A 20,879-nucleotide genomic window follows, 5' to 3' on the forward strand; every position below is an offset into this window, starting at 1 on the left:
GCTGGTCCTCTTCCATATCCATTTGTCTCACGTTTTTGGGGCCACCACAAAATACACACGCATTATGATTATATGCAACAATGACAGACAGACGTCTCTCGGTAGTCTCTCATCAAAGATGGGTCTCGGCACTACGGCGCATATGAGAGACACATATCACAAAACCACGTGGCTTGAAGGGGCCACCTAATTAATAATACTGCCTACAAAAACAAACTATACGTCTCTATTCTTGTCTGAACCCCACTAGTACCATTGGCTAATAGGACTCCGACACCCCAATAATACCCTGATTCCACAAGCAAATTTGTTCTAACTGCAATTTTTGTGTTTGCAGATACATGTTACTTGGGTATATTGAAGTCCCTATGGACTCGAATCACATCTGATGTATACAGCAACAATAAGAAACTCAGTCGTCATGACCATTTCATGCAACGTAAACCAAAGGAGACGTCAGGGGATCCGATACAAAAAGCGCGGATGGTAATGCTACTCCCCCTTTCTTCTAAGGTTATTGAAAGACTTGCCAATTGAACTATTTCTAAAAAAAAGCTTAAAGAGTCCACAAGGTCATGCCTATATATATATATATATATATAACAAACAAACATTGTTCTAGTCGCAGTGCATGCATGTGTGTATGTATGCATACGTGTGTAAGACGAGCAAGCATAACTTTCTCCGTACACATGAGATATCATAGACATTATTCTTCTTGGAAGTTGCAAAAGGAAACATGAGAATCCGAGAAAAAAAACCCCAAGGTTTGTGAGCAAACATATGCATCAGGTCAATTCTCACACAAATGAAAACATACCTACTAAACAGGTAAATCTACTTATTTTCGAGTTGGGAAAGAGAGATGATCCAGAATACCACCTAGTTTTCAATTCTGGTTCAGTTTCTACTGTCTTGACATGCCTTTGCATGGAGCATGGGAGACATGAACAGAACAAAAAATCACATGTAGTACTACTTCGGTGAAACATTTACAGTAATCTGGAGTTCCAGTACAATCCAGAGAAAGCAAAAGCACAAGCATGCATATATGAGAGATTATTTGGAGAATATTGCTAAGTAACTTTTAGCCAATATAAGGACGGACTACAATAAAGCACTTGATGTAGTAGCTCATGCATTTTAAGAAAATGACTTGCAACAAATCAAAGAAACATCATATATATAGTAGATGCAAGGATTTCAGGTCAGGTTGCTGAATTATGGCATGGATTTGAAAACTTAATATAGAACCAACATTTCTAGGAGTAAGAGTTGGGGATATCATGAAAATGCAACTGAAAGCTAGATTGACTGATGGGGTTTCCAGCTGAATATGAGAAGGCAATCATCTAGCACTACAGGCATTATTCAGCACAAATTACGGAAAGAACAATAGACATGAAAGATAGAGAGCTCCTTTGGATTCTCATGAACATCTAGGACACAATTAACTTAGTTTTATGTGCCACAACTATGTAAAAAGATTGAATATATAACTTTTACCGGGAAAACAGTAACCAATAACAAAAGAATATTCTTATCTCACTTATGCAGTGCTCGAAAATATCAGCTAAATTAAGAATTTAAATCTATAGCAATGAAAATATATAAAAATACAATCAATATGAACATTTTGCCTCAGGTAAACACAGTATGGTCTAGACAACAATACTAATTATGACATATCATTTCAGCTACGTACCTCAAATACGTCGAAATTCATTAACTGATAAAATACTAGATCTACGCATGTCATATAGATTGGAAGACTCATAATTATTCCCTCAAATTCATCGAAAAATATTAATCTTTACCATCACACATGCACCCACTTTCATGCCAATAAGGGTGGAGGGAGAGGAACGTAGTAACTCGAAAAATAGAGAAGATATGAAACAAAATGATAACAAAGCTATATACCACCACAAATGACAAAAGAGAATCAGCTAGTGGTTATCCACAATTTTCATATTAATTCCTGTGACCCCAAGTGTATTTTTTTTTTACGTAGTAGCATTAATTTATTTATTGAGAAATTTAATTATAAATTGGTTTTTTAATCCAAGTTGCATTACTTATTTTTTTACTTTTTATAATTTAAGAAAATATTATAATAACAAAGAAAAATATTAAAACAAGAAGATAAAAGAAAGAAATGTGAAACTAAAACTTAAAGTTGAGTGTCATACTTTAGGATTGTCTTCTTCCCAAGTTAACTTTGTTATAGTGAACAAGAAAATTCTCTCTCAAAAGAAGGAATGTAAACAGGAAAAGGATTACCCTAAGTTTTAGGGATGATGTAAGGAAACACTGAAGGTATTAATTTATTTAAGTACTTAGATAAAAAAATCAATTAGCCTTATAAGGGCATTAAGAGCATCACTTAATTTAAGAATCCTAGAGATGCACCATTTCTTTAAAAAAAAATCTTAATTCGAATAAAACAGAAAAATAAGAATGCAGCATATATAGAATTATTGTTGTAGTACATATTGATATTGTCTATATTAAGGAATTCTCAGAACGTGAACATTTTCATGGGTGAAATACATGCCTAAGTTCTTTCCCTCCCTCCACACATGCATATTTATGTACTATATCATTTCTTATTACTTCACGCCATATATTTTTAGGTCTTCCTCGTTGCCTCCTACTTGCTCCTATTACATATTCTCTCGTTCATCTTCACCGCCACATCGTCTCTAAGTTGAAGATGTTCATACCATTTGAAACGATTTTCTCGTTACTTGTCTTCAATAAGTGTTACTCGTACTTTGAATCTAATAATCTCATTTCTTATTCTATCTTTCATAGTGTGACCACACATCTAACGAAATAATCGCATTTCAGCCACATGTATTTTTCGAATCTTGATAGCCCAACAATCGGAACTAAACATCATTGTGGGTCGTATAGCTGACCCCAATGAATATGCATGTGTACAAAAATTTTATGTTAATAGGAGTAGATGAATGTAGGATCCATGAAATAAATGAATCGAGAAAATGAATATACCATTTCACTCCAAAACAGTTGGTTGAATTTCATTAACAAACCATAATTAAGGAAACCTATGCACTAAGAACAGAGAAATCATGAAAGCATAAGCTATTTATGCATTATAAATACGAAAATCACCTGTAACCCATCTGTTTGATAACCCATAGGAGCCCGACAGATCTATTCCATTGATTTAATCAATGGAATAGTTTTATTTTCACTCTTTTATCTCATAATTCATTGTCCAAAATTATTGTTTTAATAAAGATTTTATTGTTTTTTAAAACACAATTTAAAATTCATTATTTTAGTTCTGAATTCATTTATTTTTGAAATTTCATTGAAAAAACAATGGAATTGAAATTTACTCGATAAAACTCATCAACAATAGAATAGATCTAGTTAGAAAGATTTTTATATGTTGATTCTGAATATGTAATTTTTTTAAAAAAATTTAACATGTATTTTAAGAGTTAAAACGTTTTAAAATTTTGATGATAAAATGGGAAAGATTGATATCATACAATATAAGCGTGTGCATAATATATATATATATATATATATTCATTCTTGCTCCCGGGTGCACTAAACAAAAGCAGTTGATAAGTAACCTTTCCCATTTTATCATGAAAGTCACATCCCCATATGCTATTCCACCTAATAAACGAAGAAGAAATGCAAAATGTGCATTTAATATCCCACATGAAATTGCATTGACAATACCAAGAGAGAGAGATCATGCTTTGGGTTTCACCTTTTTAACTTGAATGCTCATGCATGGCTAGCTGTCTCGCGCCCCTTACCGCGTTTGAGAAAAATATGTTCCCCATTGTAGTGGTTTGTCCAACCGTAGACGAAACCCATTTTCAAACAAGCAAACACAGACGGGCCATACAGAAAAAATCAAAAAGCCAACTCCCACGTTGAAAAACCAACCATGACGAATTCAACCCAACAAATAAATAAAACACACACACACTACGCGCTGTACACACATCTAGAACGAGAACAGATTCTCCATTGACAAACAAGATTATTAAAACCAAACTAAGCATTGAAAATTTTGCAAGGGAAAAAAACCCCTTTTTTCCCTCTTTTTCATGGATCACTGTAGCTCCTACTTCAATAAGTTATCAAATGCACTATAACTACAATATTTATGATCACCATTAGATATACCAAATAATACTAGACTACAAAGTTGGAGAGAGAGAGCGGGGGGGGGGGGGGACAAGAACAATGTAGGTGGTTAATTTTATTTCATGATCTTGGGTTATTTGGGAAGAACTGCGTACCAGCCATGAAAGTGTTGAGCGGGGCTGAGTACAGACTAGAAGGATCAAGAAACGACGCCGTACTAGGCACACCAGTGGTCGCAACAGTACCCGAGGTGCCAGCTTCGATAAGATTCAGTGGCTGAAGTCCACCCGACGACGTCTCTCCAGCTGGCACATAGCTACCTTCAGCTTCAGGCCCTTGATCGTAGAGTATACCCTTGAAAACATGTCCTCCTATGTTCACAGCCGTCTGATACGCGTACTGATCATCCGTATCATCTACGTTGCTCACTCTCATACAACGAAACACCGCAGAGGAGCTCAACTCAGCCGGGAAATTCCCCAGCTCCAACCCTAACAGACACAACGAGTTTTTGATTAAACACACGGTTTGCGTGATAGAGATAGGAGCGCGCTTTAATATTTTATTATAATAATAATAATACAATATTTTTGTATATATAGACAGAGAGAAAGAGGAGAAATAGTTTCTTCCCTGTCAATCCACTGCGTCAGGAATACTAAACAACAGTGTTTGTAAAAGTTGAAAAGAAAAGCTGATGGAGGTCGATTTTACAGCACACGCAATTGATACGGAGCCATTAAAATTCTTCTAAATAGTCAAGTCAATGTTATACTGCTATGAGTGAGTGAGTGAGACTGAATGAAGTTAGTTGCAAAAAATATGCACACCACTACATGACAAGGAAGAATCGAGAAAGAACAATAAAAATAAAGAAATATTAGAGATAGGAGTACCAGAAGGACTGGGATTTTCTCTCTGTCGTTTGGAATTTTCTCTGTGGAGTTGAAGTTGTTGGTGTTGTTGTTGGTGGTGGTGGTGGTGGTGTTGCGAGCGTTGTAGAGCTGCGAGTTGTTGTTGCCGTTCGCGGCGTTTAGCGGCGGAAACCCAAGTGCTTTTGACGTGTGTTTGGCAATCGAGTCCGCGACTCTTGCAGCAAGTCCTGCACCGCATGTGCACGCAATCTTTCTTCGCTTGGTTCCCGCAATCTTGACAGCTAATGCTGCTGCTGCTTCCGCTTCCCGCAGTGCTTCGCATCATCATCAACGCCGATCTCGAAGAGGATTCATCAGAGACGTTGAGTGAGGTTCTCCGAGATCCAACGGCTAAAGCTGCGGCTGATGTATAGAGATCTTGCTGGTGTACTGGATTATTGTTGTGTCCTCCACCTTGCTGTTGCCAAAGCTCAAAACCCTTGTTGTTGAGGTCTTCATGATTTCTGTACCAGAACCAGCTCTCTTGAGGAATCTCCGTTGGTGGCGGATTGTTCGGGGTCTCGTCCTCTTGTGTGTCGACGCGTGATGTTCCTCTTCCTCCTCCTCCACCTAATGAGAAAAACCCTGCCATTGCAATTCCTCCTCTAAACCTCTCCCGGAACTCAATTGGAAGGCAAATTCCATATCAGAACTCAAAATCACGACTGTTTATTTCTCGAATTTTCTTGATGAAGTCGCGGTGCAGTTGAATTTTTGCTGGATTCGCGGTTTCTTCTAGTAACTGTACGTATGAGTCGTATGCGAGCTTGAGTAAGCTCTGTTGTGCCTTGAATTTGCCTGCTCTGGTTGTTGTTCACGGTTGTTTTGCTTCAAGGCATTTAAGAGACAGAATTACAGCTCTGTCTGCAACGCCGCCATGCCTCTCTCTCTCTCCTCTGCTACTCCCATTTATTTCTCACACAAACCTTCCATCGATCCTCTCTCTCTCTCTGATTTCTTGCAGGTTTATACGCCTTTTTTAGCTCTGAAGTCTGAGCAGCGCCTCTCTTGTGCCTGTGAAAACTCTCTCACTATTTACTCACTCTTTTTTTCTCTCTCTATCTTTTACTCTCTTTCTTCTAAACTGCGTCTATTCGTTGTTGGCTATGGATGTCGCGATCTCATCGCTCAAATGGGGAATGTTGATCGACCGCTGTTCCCTTCTTGTGCTTCAATATCTAATGGTTCAGGTTGTGACACGTGGCGGCCCATCAGCTTTTTCCTACTTTCGTCCTTTGCACCGGAATACCCGCTACTTTTTGTTATTTCTTTTTTTTAATTTTAATTTAAGTTTTGAATTTGCTAATTTCTCACCAATTACTGGACCTTTTTATCTCTTTTATGTGCATGGAGCATATAAAAAGTCAAGTCTCGACCATTGTTTTACGGACACCTGTCAGTGGTAAGGACATATTTGTCACTTCCTTGTTGGGCACGTACAAATTATCGTGTATTTTTGGTATTCTTTGATGGGACTATGAGATTTTTGTTTTTGCCCCAACTCTTCTAATCATGTGTAATTACTATTACAAAGATTGTGATTACAATGATAACATTGTGCGTCTTTTGCATCTCATTGTGCAATTACAGTCATTGTAGAACTGGCTAATGTCTTTAATTGGACTAATTGTGCACCAATTGGTCGAGATAGTGTGTTATTTGGAGTTGAATCCTTCTGAAATTCGAATCAACGTCCAAAAAATAAATATCCGTTTAGTCTATTTCGATTGAAAAAAATGTCACATTTTTTTTGTTTGGTGATGACCCAAATGATTATATACAAGATAATAATGGCAATAGCTTACAAACTAATATTGTCCATTTTGAATCAAAGACTCTCATGCCTTCTCCTTCTTAAACCGTTGATATTTGTTATTAGGCTCCGTTGGATGTGTACAAGGGCATGAACCTTGGCTTGTACATCATTCGGTTTTGTTATATCAATCCGATGTTGATAAAGTCTTAACAATGCCTCGTATTTATAGGGTGGGTTATGTCATATCCAATAAATGGACAAGTAGAAGTCATATCCAAATGGATCGAGTTTTAGCTCCGATACCATGTTATGAAATTCTGTTCAAACGCTACAAACCAATATTATCCTCTTTGGACAAAAGGTCCGCACGACTTTATTTTTCTTGGATCGTTGCCATTGATTCTTTTAGGTCATTTACATATATTTCACTCAATTAGGTTATCTCAATCTAATATGGATAAAGTCTTAAGAACTTAATACGGCACATAACTCAAATATGCATATACTAAAATTGTTTTTGGATTATAAGAATATAAATTCAATACTAATTAGTTAGAAATGTGTTTGGATTGAGTACTCAACAAATTAGATACACATACATCAGCTTTCAATCTATTTAGATCCATGCTAATCAGAATGATATTGAACAAGAAAATTCTGATATGGCTTCTGAAATGAAATATAAAGGCATTTTATCGAATACCTACACAGAGGGGAACGCAACGCCGCCCTGCTTGTTCTTTATTTATTTATTTTAAATAATTTAATATATTTTACTCACTCAGATTTAATTATATTTAATTCTTTATGATTTGGTACAGTATTGTTAAATACTGTATTAATTTCGCTTGGGACCAGTATTCAATGATGTTTGGTTATTAAGGGACGAGACAAGTTCAAGGGCACCTTCATATGTTCACTTATATTCTACTATTACATTTTCGTATTATTACGATATAATTATTATAATTATGAAAGTGTTTTTTTTTGTTTTTTTGTTTTTTGAAAAGTATAATTATGAAAGTTAATGGATCCTGCCGCCCACGATTTCTGAGCACGAGGCATATTAGTAATAGAGATTATAATTTATTAAAGTATTTGATAAGTATGGGTCCAACTCAATGGTCGGATGAGTTTCGGGTTATTCACTTCTAGTAATCGAAAGATAGTTCGTGTTTTAATTTACACACTAATGATCAAAACGTTTCAAATTGATTGCCTTAAATTTAAAATTAATGCTAACAAGCCAAAGAGAAATGAGGAGAGAGAAGAAGTTCTTCGCTGAGAACTTGGAAGAAGATATGGGAGAGGAGGATGAGGAGGAGATCAACAAAAATTGGGGATTTTTCTTTTTGGGAGTTAGAATTATGATCATGTCATCACCATTTACCACATAGATCATGTCGTTTGCCATGTCATCACTATTTAACGATTCATACAAACGGATTGATTGTTCGAAAATAAAACACCAAATTATGCCCGAGTTATTTATTTGGCAAAATTTTGAAATTTAGACAACCAACTTGCAACTTTTTAATACTCAGTGTGTAAATTGGAATACACAGTATCTTTTCGATGATGAAACATGATATTAACCCGATGAGTTTCTGCAAAATGTGTTGGATAGTGGGTGCAAGTTCCCACCAAAAGAAAACTATGGCCCTGTTTGGTTACAGTTTTCAAAACTGTTTTTTGTTTTTGAAAATTTGTTTGGGTGGATGTTTTTAGAAATTATTCTGTAAAATTGAAAATCATAAAACCAAAAAATTAAAGCTAGTATTTGATGTTTTCTAAAATTCTTTCCACTTTCCTCTTTCTCCGTGCAGAATCATCTACCAAATAAACTTTGTTTTCATAATTATTTCTTAAAATCGTTTTCAAAATCTAAATTTAAAATCAGTTTTCAAAAACAAAGAAGCAAAAACTTTTTTAAACACACCTTATACTTTAGTGTTGAGAGTTTTTTTCCTAAGGTTATAGTTTAGTCTAATGTTGCTAATTTTTTTTAAAAAAAAAAAAAAAATCTGCATAAAGTCTTCTAATTGTTATAGAACAAAAAATAATGATGCCATTTCAATCCCACTTGCATAGGAAGGAGCGTGACCTTGAAGTGAAATCATGTCTGAAGAGATCGAGGAAGTAGAGCTTTGCTGTTTTGCATAATGTGCGTGGGGAAGCAAAAGGATTACTGGTAAGTGGGACCTACCTTAATGTGGGTCCAGTGCTTCCGTGGACATGTGCCAGAAATGTCACGCAGGGCCCACATGCATGCGTTGGGGTCTAATCTAGTAATCTTGGACTTCACATGAAACCTTTACATTGGACGGTGGCCTAGTTGGCATCATCGTCATATTCGTTTTCATTGCATCAAAGATTTCTTTGCTTCATTTAACCAATTAACCTTCAACTTCGATATATAGTCCAAATGTCCAATCTCTCTCTTTCTCTCTACATATACATATGTAGAGTGATATAAGTTGTGGTGGAGCTTAATTCCTTGTATTGTTGCGTTTTCCTGCCCTTGCTTGCATCAATGTATCTGTATATGTATATATATAACGTACTCTTGGCATTTATAAAAGTCACATGGGCTATATTCTTCTCCAATATCTTCATTATTACAAAAAAAATTCCTAAAAATATGTTTATTGTTTAGGTTTAATTCTAATTCTAATTTGAATCGTCAATTATTTTTCTAATATATATGTTAGAAATTCATATTCAAACATCAAAAAATATTGTCTGTTTCAAGGGGTCTACACAAATTTGTTCTTTGTGAGCCTTCACCATTGATTCCTAGGTCCATAAAACACGTCATCATGTGAGAATTACAATAATTCTATTTTTATATTACTCGATTGGATTATACCAACTCGAGAGATAAGGTATTAGTCTTCACAATATAATTAAGTTGCTTCTGAATGATAAAAGTGTCCCCACCATGCTCAACGAGAATGTGAAAATATTCCAAAACAATGTTATTGTAAGTCCCAAGTATAAGTTGAGATGTCACCGATCTCCCAACTAAAGATATATATATATATATATATATATATCACAATCACAAAAAAAGTGGACCACACCGGACACTTTAGAAACTCTGCATGTGCATTAATTGGGATTAATAACCCAATTTGTATTCAATCCAAATAGCCTAAAAAATACTTCAATAACAGAGAGACACCTCGTTTCAGTGTTGAAAAAACTCTTTTATCTTTATTTCACTTCCATGGAAAAAGTTATATAAAGACAGTGATGTAGGTTGGTCATATAAAGTTCTGTAAGCTTGACTTACGTACAGAAGAACTCAGTTCCACTCATGTGTGGAACCTGGAATGAGTTCAATCTTCTTCTTCTTTTTTTTGTATGCATCAGTACAGAGAAGGAAATCAGGCAACATATTTTGTTGCAAAATATGTGAATTACTGATATTTATAAATCGATGGAGGAAGTAGCAAGAAAGCTTGTTGGTTTATTATTTTCTTGAAAGGGAGCCGTTTGATTATTAAGCTTGTTTGATTGAGCTTATTTTGCAGTTTATAAACTAGCTTATGAGTTTTAAAATAAGTTTCGTCAAACAACCCATATAAATTATTTCATAATAAGCTTCAAAAAAAAAAGAAAAACTTCAAATTGAAACTTATGTTAGAGTTTATGTTTTTTTTTTCCATTTTTTTTCTTCTCTCTTATTAAGATAACATTATATATAATATTATAAAATTATTTATTTTATTTTATAAATTAAATTTAAATATACTTTTTAAAATTTTATAAACTAGTTTATGTTATAAATTTCACCAACCACCTGACAATTTATCTCACAGTTTATAAATTAGTTTATTTTTCATAGTTTATAAATTAATTTATTTTTACAACAAAAAATAAAATCTGTCAAACGGAGCTCTAGATATAATTAGTTAATAAATAATAATATTAGTCATTAACCATTGTCCCTTCCGTGATCTCCTTGTTCACGGAGTTGCAAACTTTTTTGGAAATAAAACGAGGTATCAAATACTATAACAATAATCAAATAATTATTTTGATATTTCATTTTGATGTTTGTCTTATTTCGGATGTTCTTACGATATTGATTGAGTGAGAAGATGCTAAAAGTCAAAAAAATTCACATTAGCTGGCTAGCTCGATCGTGAACTGGGAATGGAGTCGTCAAGTCAAAACAAATCCAGCTGTAAAAAAGGATTTTAATTAATTTTACATCTTCTAAGACTTAAAGTCACATGCATATTTATGTTATTATTATTGATAACGGGTACCCAAATAACACTTATTAAGAATAATTAACTACATAATATCACAATATAATATGTGTGATAAATAATATCTCATGCAATTTTTTAACTTAAAATAGATATATTTTTTCTTTCAGATTTCAATATATTTTTTGTTATTTTCCCATTTTTTTGTATATATATATAGGTAATCCGTGGAATAGAACATGGATCCTGTGAAAGGATGTCTGTGGGGAGAGTAATTAGATTGAAAGTTCTCTGCCACGTGCTTTAAGGAAGAAGAACAGCAAAGAGTGTGTGTGGGAGTCTCAATAATTCTCTCTCTCTTAGTCTTCTCTCTCTCTTAATCACTGCCTGTCATTCTCGAGCCTTGTGTTTGTCATGGTTGACTACTTAGGGGCTGCCCTCCCTTTACTTTCTTTCAACACTGTTGATACAACCCAACAAAACGCGTTAATTATTAAATTAATTGTGCTATCATTGTTTTTGATGAGACATCTGTAATAATACTATTGCTCGTGACAGTAAAGTGATCAGCTAGCTAAGGCAGTGAATATAAATGGTTAAACCACCGCCCTCTTTTTCTTACGATCCTATTGTTTGTACAGTAGTGGGGGTTAACTGGTTACAGGCTCCCCATGTAGTTCAATTATCTACCACAAATTTAAAGAAAATTACATTTTGTATTTTCATCATTAATAATTTTTATGAATTAAACGATATATTAGTTGTTATTGGTGTAATGGTAGTGGCTCTCTCCCAACATCCAAAGGTCATGGAGACGATTGATGGTACTGAATGAAAATTCATCTCAATATTAGTTCTATGGAGATTGGTATGATGTTTCTATGAATAAATGTTTCTATTTTGGGCAAAAGTGATTGACCTTTTGATTTATATTATACCCATTTCGATTCAACCTGAAAAAATTGGACCCCCATACTCTGTCTTCCATGCACGACAAGTCCCTATATCCGTTGACCATCATTTGACTAACGATCTCCTATATGATACCGTTTTGATCATGTTAAAATGAGTTAAATGCTAAACACAAAGTCGTTCTACTCTTAAAACAAAACGGTCTTCTATACCGCGCCATTTTGCTCTTAAAATGACCTCAACCATAGGTGTAGTTGGCTTGGTTATTGTTTATGTGAAAAATTAATTAATAGGAAAAAGGGAGCGTCCCGCATTAATTAGCAGCTGATTAATCTGTGCAACATTCCAAAACCTACACATCGAGAATATGATCAATGTATCCACATCCTTTTCTGGCAAACCCCAACAAAGACTTGGTGTCCAATCGCAATCAATATAATAAAATAACCGTGGATTTTAAATTAAATAAAATCTCGATAAACCCATTTATATAATTATATATATATATATATTATATTATATACACACAGAGGGAGTAAAAACTAAAGAGTAAAGAGAGAGGGTGGAAGAAGTTATGCACAACACAGAAGGAATGGAGGTGGAGTCCCTGTCAAGTAACACACACAATATATATAACTGCAGGGCCATGTGAATTGTGCAAAAGAGTACCTAAAACCCTAAAACTACATTCCCTTCCAATTGCTCATTCTGAATCCAATCAAATTTCTTTGTCCGTGGAAACTTTGGGACGCTCTCGTGCACTCTGCTCATTCTACTGTATTGGAGTAGTAGCTAGGGTTTTGTTCTATATGTGTGAACTTGAAGATTTTATTTCTCCAAGATAATTAAAAAGACTAATTATTTCTAACATTTTACAATTGTTTTTTTCCTTAAATCTTAATCGTGCCTACAAGTACACGTACACGTACGTACATGATTGAAAGGGACAATACCTCAACGTTTGGAACACAAAGAGATCGATATCATGACTATTAACTTTATTCATTATATATTATATTAATTAGCAAAGGGTTTTTTTTTTTCAAAACCCTAATGACTCTGCCTACTCGCGTGACAAGTCAAGACTCTCGAGAGTAAATGCCAACTATCTATGTGATCCCCATATACCAAGATGATCATCACAACTTGAAAATGATATATACGTACACCTTACAATTTTGAATTTTGATTTACAAGGCCTAAAGATTGTGCTCACAATTATGAGATACATACGATAAATGCGACGTTTCTAGAACCGTATGATTCTTCTTAGTTTTCTCAACTAAGAACGATATCATACGAGTTTGTTCTTTAGACATACGATATGCTCAAGACGTCAGACCAACGCGTCCATAAAATTTTCACCTGACGACAGGGTAAATTTGGTAAAAACTTAGTGTGCATGGCCACAAGTGGGGTCAATGAGATATTCACCTATTATGCTATAGCCAAGTGGTTAAACCCATTTGATTTTCTATACTTTAACAAATATATCTACATAAATACATTATTTTTTGGTTATATGTGAAAATATCTTGTTCCATTCTCTTTTGAATCACTAAAGTATCCAATGAAACTCTTTGATCCTTCACAATCCTCAAGCTTGTATGTTCTAGTGCTACCTTAAGTAGGACGTTCCTGTCGATGATAGCATTATTTGAACTGAATACAAGAGCCCTAGCTAGATAGCCAGGTACGATAAAGATCAAAGCACGGCCATTAATAATTTTAATAATGTAACCAAAAACTAGAAAAACTTGTAATAAGAAATCAATGTATTCTAATTAATTCTAAACTTGTTTCATATATTCAAGCATCCTTTAGGCATCAATTAACAAAATATCATCCACGTTTTGCATAGGTAAGTTTCACTAATGGACAATATTAGTTTTAATTTTTTTTTTTTTGAAGTTTTACTCCGTTGTCATCACTTACTCATGCATGTGAATTTTAATATTTAATTTGTTAGAGCCCTCACTCTCTTATGAACCCGAAAGATATACAAGGACCATACTATATATACATTCAAACTTTAATTAATGATGTGCCTAGTATTGCTTAAATTAATGTCTCTATTGGCCTAGAATTCCCTGCTTCGCAAGTTATATGTGTATTAATAAAGGGTATTTACTTTTGTGTCGTATGGACTTAGAAAAATATGAATTCGGTTCTCATTGAGAGTAATATTATTGTGACTACGCATTGAGTTTTGATCAAACTTATTCTATTGTCATGTAAAAAACTTTTATGCACTAAGGCCTGATGTAACGAGTTAGGCCTATATCAAATGTTCAAACAACAAATTTATAGAGTGTGGTTGTTGTTAATATTTCCTTTTGTGTAACAACTATAAGATGTTTAGTCAACGGAAATGATAAATATCATAAATGTCAAAATTGAGCCCTTGACTTTTTTATTCCTTCTATGGAAAGATACTTTTTAGGTTCATATCACTATATATATTACTCCAATATATATACATACATGTTAACTTCTAGTAAATATCCTAAATATAGTTAGGTAATTCATTTTAGTTGATAATATATAAGTAATTCAAGTAGTGATCCATTTTTTTATCAGCCACTCAAGTGATTGGTTTGAATTTTACCAAAAGTGAGTATATGCATGTTGGAGCCATTGACTTGCTCATTTAGGTTCACGTATTCTCTTCAAATCCAACTGTCTTTAGTATAAAGTGGACAATATAGTGAGGTTGTAGGTGCATGTTAAAAGTCCTTCGTTTTAGGACCAAACGACTAGTCAACATATGAATTTAAAAAAAGAGCATGTGACATCTTGTCAAAATAGAGGCTCGAATCTCCTTTGCTTCAATGGAAGATCTCGTTCGTGTATTGTTATTGTCTAATAAGTGAAATTTTTTAACATTTTCTTGAAGTACTTTTCATCTATACATATATATATATATATAAATGGGTAAATCTATTAGGACTTAACAAATTCTCACCACTTCGGTTTAATGTAAATCAACGATGTGGTTTTAAGTGTGAGTCCAACTTCAAAACACTTGAGATATATTTTCAAGGAAAAGCCACACAGGCCTTGGGCTCATAACTCAAACAATACATCAAGTGAATTGTGTCAAATCTCTTTCTCCCCCCATTATTCTACGTCTTATTGTTATCTCTCAATTTCTTTAATTCACAATAAAGCCAATAACATGTACTTAGTTTTGCTTTATGATTCTGTTTTTATGGCTTTTAATTGTTCCTTTTTGATCTATTCCCACACTAGAAACTAATCTAGATTAATTAGGGCCATTGACTTTGCTTTTTATCTTTGTGCGGGCTAATTAATTCACTAATTAGTAGCACTATAATGGAGTAATTATTGTGATGTGAAATATGTGATGCTATATCGAATGCCTCAATACCCTATTATGGAAGAGTCCAACCTTGTCTATTTGAAGTAAAATTGTTAAGTTCAATCACAATGATTACAATTTGCTAGGACATGGATGTCAAAAAGTGATATTATAATGGGTCAATAACAATGAGTTCTTGGGGCTGCTCTAGTAATAACTACAGCAGCCCCAGCTGTAGCTCCTTTTGGACTGTAAAATATTTTTACTTTTATTTTAAAAAATTATATATGTGTAGTATTCGGAGTAACGATTCCAACGACATATTTTTTGTTCGAAACAAAAATCAAATTTAATGTGAAAAATGCATAACAATTCTGAACCGTTGAATATAAACTCAGAACATTCGATGTTTCGATCGCAATTAATTTGATTTTTGTTTCAAACAAAAAATATGTCGTTGAAATCGTTAGACCGAATACTATACATATATAATTTTTAAAAATAAATAAAAAATGTTTTGAAGCCCAAAAGGCCTACAGCAGGCCCCATGAACCCAATAACAATGGTAATATGTTGGATCAATTTTGCCGTGACATGGATGTGGGCGTGACAAATATCGTGCCCATATCTTTGCTCTCATGTGGGCCCCATAACACACACTCATATTTTTACACAAATAAATATTGGGTCTTACATTTATTACACAAAAATCAAACAAGTAAATTTATATCATTGTACCAATACATTTTGTTGGCCCCAGCCACATCAATAAAACACATCTCTCAATACAGTCACATCAATAAAACATAAATCTCCATACATTACCCATTCTCCATCAAAAACCCATCATTGTGGTTGCTCTAACTAAATTTAAAAATATTTTAACAACTATCCATATATTGACAAAATATTATTATTTTTCAATGTTTAAAATGATTCCCTAATCAATATTAAACTATAAAACTATAAATAGTTAATAGTATCTTGATATGAAATTAAAATCATTGTCCTTGCCTTGGATTTGTATTGACGCCATGAAGAGTGCCAGTTGTTGCCTTCCCATTGATGATTGATTGAGTTTCACTCAAGCTTCTTGCAAATTGTAAAAAGCGGAACGAATTCAGGAAAATCCATGATTTAAAATGAGTTTCATTCCAGTTACTTTATCATTAACATAATAAAAAATTGAATGCAAAGCATATGGTGGAGGGTGTCCTATTAGAAGAAAGGAGTTTTGGTTGGTGAAATTTACTATACTAATTTCTTGCAAATACATGAGGTGCAAGTTCAACTTTCATGCTCAATAATTTCGGCCCGATCTTATATGTCATCAGCTTAGATTGGATTGAGTTGATTGACTGAGTATAAAACTGGCTCAGATACTTAGTAGACCTGTTGAGCTTGAAAATTATCATTTTAAAAAAAGAGAGGGTGTCCTATTATAATTTTTTTAATGGTTCCGAAGTTGCCTGGACAGAATAAGCAAAAAGCATAAAAACCACCCAAAAAACTTGGTCTTAGTGAATGGTGAATGTGATGGCACCGCCCAAAATAGCAAGATGGCAATATCAAACTTCTACATGCGAACCCTTTTCCCCCCATTATTTTAAGAAAGCTTTCCACTAATGAAATATTCTGTATGCTTGCCATTCAGTGGGTCCAAATTCTCTCATAATTGAGAAATGTGTTCTTATTATATTATTAATAAGGCTGTGCTTCATGTTTTGATTCTTTTCAAGCAATGAGGAGTCTTAGAATAAGAACCCTAAAAGGACAAAGTCATTACCATGATCAGCCACTGTGATTTGGACACCTGGTGAGGTACCTCATTGTTTGGGAGCCAAACATTCCTCCCGGTATTGTTGAGGAGTTGTAGATTCCACTAACAAAACAAAAAGGCTTCTGGGCTATTCTTCCTCCTCGGCCCAGAAGGTTATACTTTGCCGGTTTGCCCTATTAGCTTGGATCGGGCCTTTCTCTTCCCTGGTCGAAGGATCGGGCTTCCATTGCTCTTCTTGAATTGGGCTTATTATTTAAGGATGATTTGGGCTTTCATATTTAAGTTGGTCCAGCTGCCTTAATGCCTTTATTAGTGTTGGCCCAAGCAACATTGAAACACAGCGTTTTACATTCATTCAAAATGACCTTTTCCTATCAGCATTCCTCTCGAAGAGAATCAAGAGATACCCGGCTCGGTTCTCAGTCTACTCCTTCACTTCCCTTGCAACCCATATTGAACGAGATTCACAGGCCTGGCAATTTTCACTTGCTTTTTTGGCGTCCTGCAGTTCTTGGCCATTGCAACCCTTTATTGAAAGAAGATTCGCAGGCCTCTCTGGTGGTGGACTCTTTAGTATCTTCTACTGTTGGTGCTTCTAGCGTATAGTTTGGGTCAATAATGCTGGAACTAGCCCAAACCAACATCACATATGAGATATTGTCTGTTTTGGGCCAAATGCCGCAAAGCTTGGCCCTTTAAAAGACGCCTCAACATGTGTCATGCTAGGCTATCATTATACAGCACATCACTTGGCGCGATGTGGGACTTTTTGTTTTCTAACAATCTGTTCACTAATTTTACCTGAAAACTTTATTACATGTAATAACAACAGGGTAGGATGCAATTTCTTGCAGCAGTTGGTTGTTTCTGGGATTGGTATGGAATACAGATATGGTGATAGTGAGGGGTGACCCTGTGTTTGTTTCAGGGTACTTGAATCAAATCAGGATTATAATCTTGTGGAAAAATCTCTCCTTTTATTGAGTCACCAGGAAAAAAAAAAAAGAAGCTTAAACTGATTGGAACCAAGAAAATATCAGCTATCTAGAATCTACAATATTGAGGTATTGAAGAGGCTAACTTCAGTTGCAGCACTTTAATCTTCTTCTTCTGGATACCAAATCCTGTTATGGATCCACAAGGAATCAGCTGCAACAGGTTCATTGTCATGGTTACGATGCCAAGTATAATAGGCATGTGTTCGATTCTTTATCTCCAGCGTAGCATGTCCGAAGCTTGCTTCGCGGAATGCTGAGTAACTGGGCTGTGGTTCAGTAAAACTGCAAATTGCAAGGAAGATTTGGTAAGCAGTGGAGATGATATATACATATATATCTTGGAAAGATATATAAAGAGGCTTACCTGTTAGCAAGGCCTTCAATATTTCCACCATCTCCAAGAGTCAGGTATATTGGTGCTGATGGATCCTTGACTGGTGTGCATAGCCCATCTGTTATATTGTACTTCACATTCGATACTCGCTCCTAAATATAAGGAAATTAAAAAAGTAGAGAAATCATCAATCTGTTAAGAAGATTTCAACTACACTCATTGATTTCTGTCACGAGCTTTGAAGATGTTTGAGACAGGCTTACCGATCGTTCGTATGAATGTACATGACCAGAAAGAACCATGTCAACTTTGTAGTGAACCAACCATGGTTCAAACATCACTCTCATGCTTTCTCCTTCCTTGAAATGGTAGTTATTGCTGTTATACCATGGAGAGTGAACAAGAATAATGAGCCATGGAGTTTCAGATCTGTTGACCTTTGGCAATTCCTCCTGAAGCCAATTATATTGTGGAGTATATGTGCCTATATATATATATATACAGAAAGCATTAGACTTCTCATTACCACAACTACATTCACTAGCTAGATCAAGAGAGGAGACTGATATTACCATATGCAGAGTAAGAAGACAAGACAATTACGTATGCAGATGCTCGCTTAATCGAATACCAGAGTGGTGATGTACTCTTTGATGCCTTATAAGGTACATGGTATCTATGCATATATGACTTGAAAGGAACTGGCTCACCCTGAAATAAGGTGAAATCAGTCATCAGTAATCAGGTCATTCGGACTCGGAACGCTGAATCGAATCATACAACACAGAGTGTGGAAAGGAGGACTTACAAATTCTGGACCATAATCAAGTTCATGATTTCCAGCAGTCCAAATCCAAGGTTGATAAGCGGTGCTCTTCTCGACGAATCGTCCCCATACATCCCATCTTCTATTGTCATGGTAAGCATAATGGTCTGCATAAGAAAGATCACCAAGGAACAACACTGCTTGTCCTTTTGGGTTTGACATGTAATGCTCGAGTGTAGAGTTTGAATCATATGTTTGTCCCAAATCACCTGCACAGAATGCATGACCTCTACATTAAATGGATTCTAATAAGATTTTCCATGATCTTCTGTTGCGTATATGGACATACCAATAATGCCAAATGTGTATGGAACATCAGGTCCTTCTTTAGGAGGAGTTGTGAAGAAGAACTGGCGAGTTTCATGCCCATGCCCAACTTCATAGAAGTATTTGGTATCATACTGCAGAAACCAGTTGCAACAATAAGCCCCAGTCAATACCTAGTTTGGGCCAAGGTAAGAAAACTACAGATCTTACACACACTAACAGATTGGAAAGCTTTAACCACTTGGCAATAGTGCCTGCGCCTAAGGTCGGGAGTTCGATCGATCAAACCAACCCACATGGGTTTCGGCATAGTTACCTGTGACACGCTAGGATAGAAAAAGTTGGCATGCCGCCAACATGGTGGCCCGAGATTTACACCCTATATTGCTAGAAAACGATTGAAAAGCTCTGATAAATAACTAATTACCTCTAATCTTTTGATGGTGGCATGGTGAATGAATCCAGATTTATACTTGTGGTATGTGTAAGTTGTGGTTGAGGCATGGGTCTTGTGCTTGTGATTGCATTTATCTGCTGCCCAATGTTTCACCACATGTGAGTGTGCCTTCCTGGGTGTCACCCATGAAACAATTACACTTCTTCCATCATGATCTCCCTGTGTTATATGAACCTGCACTCCAAAACAAAAATCTTAACACACATACATTGATGATTCATGTGTCAATTGATTCGAAAATGATAAAGATCCAGTTTCCCAGCAGTCCTGGGATAACCGGGATACCAGTACGTTGTTGTTGTTGGGATCCGTATCATAACTGTAATTGATTGAGAGTTTCAATGGCTTTACCTGTTCAGGAACATTGTGACCTGAAGGAGGAGGGAAATGTTCAATGGGCATGTCAACAGATGGACTGGATTTCCTAACATAATAACTGGTGACACCTCCATTGCAGGGCCCAGCTATGTAGACTGACAGGGCTATCAGAAACCAGATTGCGGCTGCCATGGCTGCAAAGGGAAGAACTGAAATTCTCTAGGTTCTGTATTATGGTAGGTCAGAAGAAAGTGGAAATGTGTATTTATAGCTTTATCAGGTTTTTGATTAGTTGGGATATGAGTTTGATTCTCTGTAGACTTCTTATTTGGGTTTGCCTGTACAAGAATATTCTTCAGTATATTTTTATTTTATTTTATTTTTGGAAGTAATTTGATGTCTAATAAAGGTAATAGAATGATTAGATTGGATGACTAGTTTTTAGGGGAAAACAAACAAAAAAGTACTAAGAATGTGATAAGGAAGTGTGAAGAGATAAGAAAGTATTTCAAATAATTCAGTTTTGGGATTATTTGCTGGAGATTAGGAAAATAATAATATTAATATTTTCAATAATTGAATACATGATCCGACCATCAAAATCTTATACATTTTTTTATTTATCATTTTTT

General features: G+C 35.0%; 2 protein-coding genes across 2 annotated transcripts; both read right to left on the reverse strand.

Moving 5' to 3' along the window:
- Positions 1-4,001: 4,001 nt before the first annotated feature.
- On the reverse strand, positions 4,002-6,560 carry LOC120015726 (protein SHI RELATED SEQUENCE 1-like). The gene is made up of 2 exons (XM_038868265.1): positions 5,040-6,560; positions 4,002-4,634 (listed from the first exon to the last, which is right to left on the reverse strand). The coding sequence occupies exons 1-2, from the start codon at positions 5,647-5,649 to the stop codon at positions 4,264-4,266; spliced, it is 981 nt and encodes a 326-aa protein (XP_038724193.1). The 5' UTR covers positions 5,650-6,560; the 3' UTR covers positions 4,002-4,263.
- Positions 6,561-17,986: 11,426 nt separating this feature from the next.
- On the reverse strand, positions 17,987-20,525 carry LOC120015525 (purple acid phosphatase 6-like). The gene is made up of 8 exons (XM_038867985.1): positions 20,281-20,525; positions 19,900-20,103; positions 19,495-19,606; positions 19,188-19,414; positions 18,952-19,090; positions 18,643-18,863; positions 18,410-18,531; positions 17,987-18,327 (listed from the first exon to the last, which is right to left on the reverse strand). Exons 1-8 carry the CDS (start codon positions 20,437-20,439, stop codon positions 18,144-18,146), a joined length of 1,368 nt encoding a protein of 455 aa, XP_038723913.1. The 5' UTR covers positions 20,440-20,525; the 3' UTR covers positions 17,987-18,143.
- Positions 20,526-20,879: the final 354 nt, after the last annotated feature.

The sequence above is a fragment of the Tripterygium wilfordii genome, chromosome 14 (genome assembly GCF_013401445.1).
Source record: "Tripterygium wilfordii isolate XIE 37 chromosome 14, ASM1340144v1, whole genome shotgun sequence".
NCBI lineage: Eukaryota > Viridiplantae > Streptophyta > Magnoliopsida > Celastrales > Celastraceae > Tripterygium > Tripterygium wilfordii.

Excerpts from the sequence above, each read along its gene's own strand:
- LOC120015726 (XM_038868265.1), bottom strand. The coding sequence starts at position 5,649 with ATGGCAGGGTTTTTCTCATTAGGTGGAGGAGGAGGAAGAGGAACATCA. Across the intron at positions 4,635-5,039 it reads AGAAAATCCCAGTCCTTCTG|GGTTGGAGCTGGGGAATTTC; the intron begins GTACTCCTATCT and ends TGTGTCTGTTAG.
- LOC120015525 (XM_038867985.1), bottom strand. The coding sequence starts at position 20,439 with ATGGCAGCCGCAATCTGGTTTCTGATAGCCCTGTCAGTCTACATAGCT. Across the intron at positions 19,607-19,899 it reads CCACCATCAAAAGATTAGAG|TATGATACCAAATACTTCTA; the intron begins GTAATTAGTTAT and ends TGGTTTCTGCAG. Across the intron at positions 19,415-19,494 it reads ATACACATTTGGCATTATTG|GTGATTTGGGACAAACATAT; the intron begins GTATGTCCATAT and ends CATTCTGTGCAG.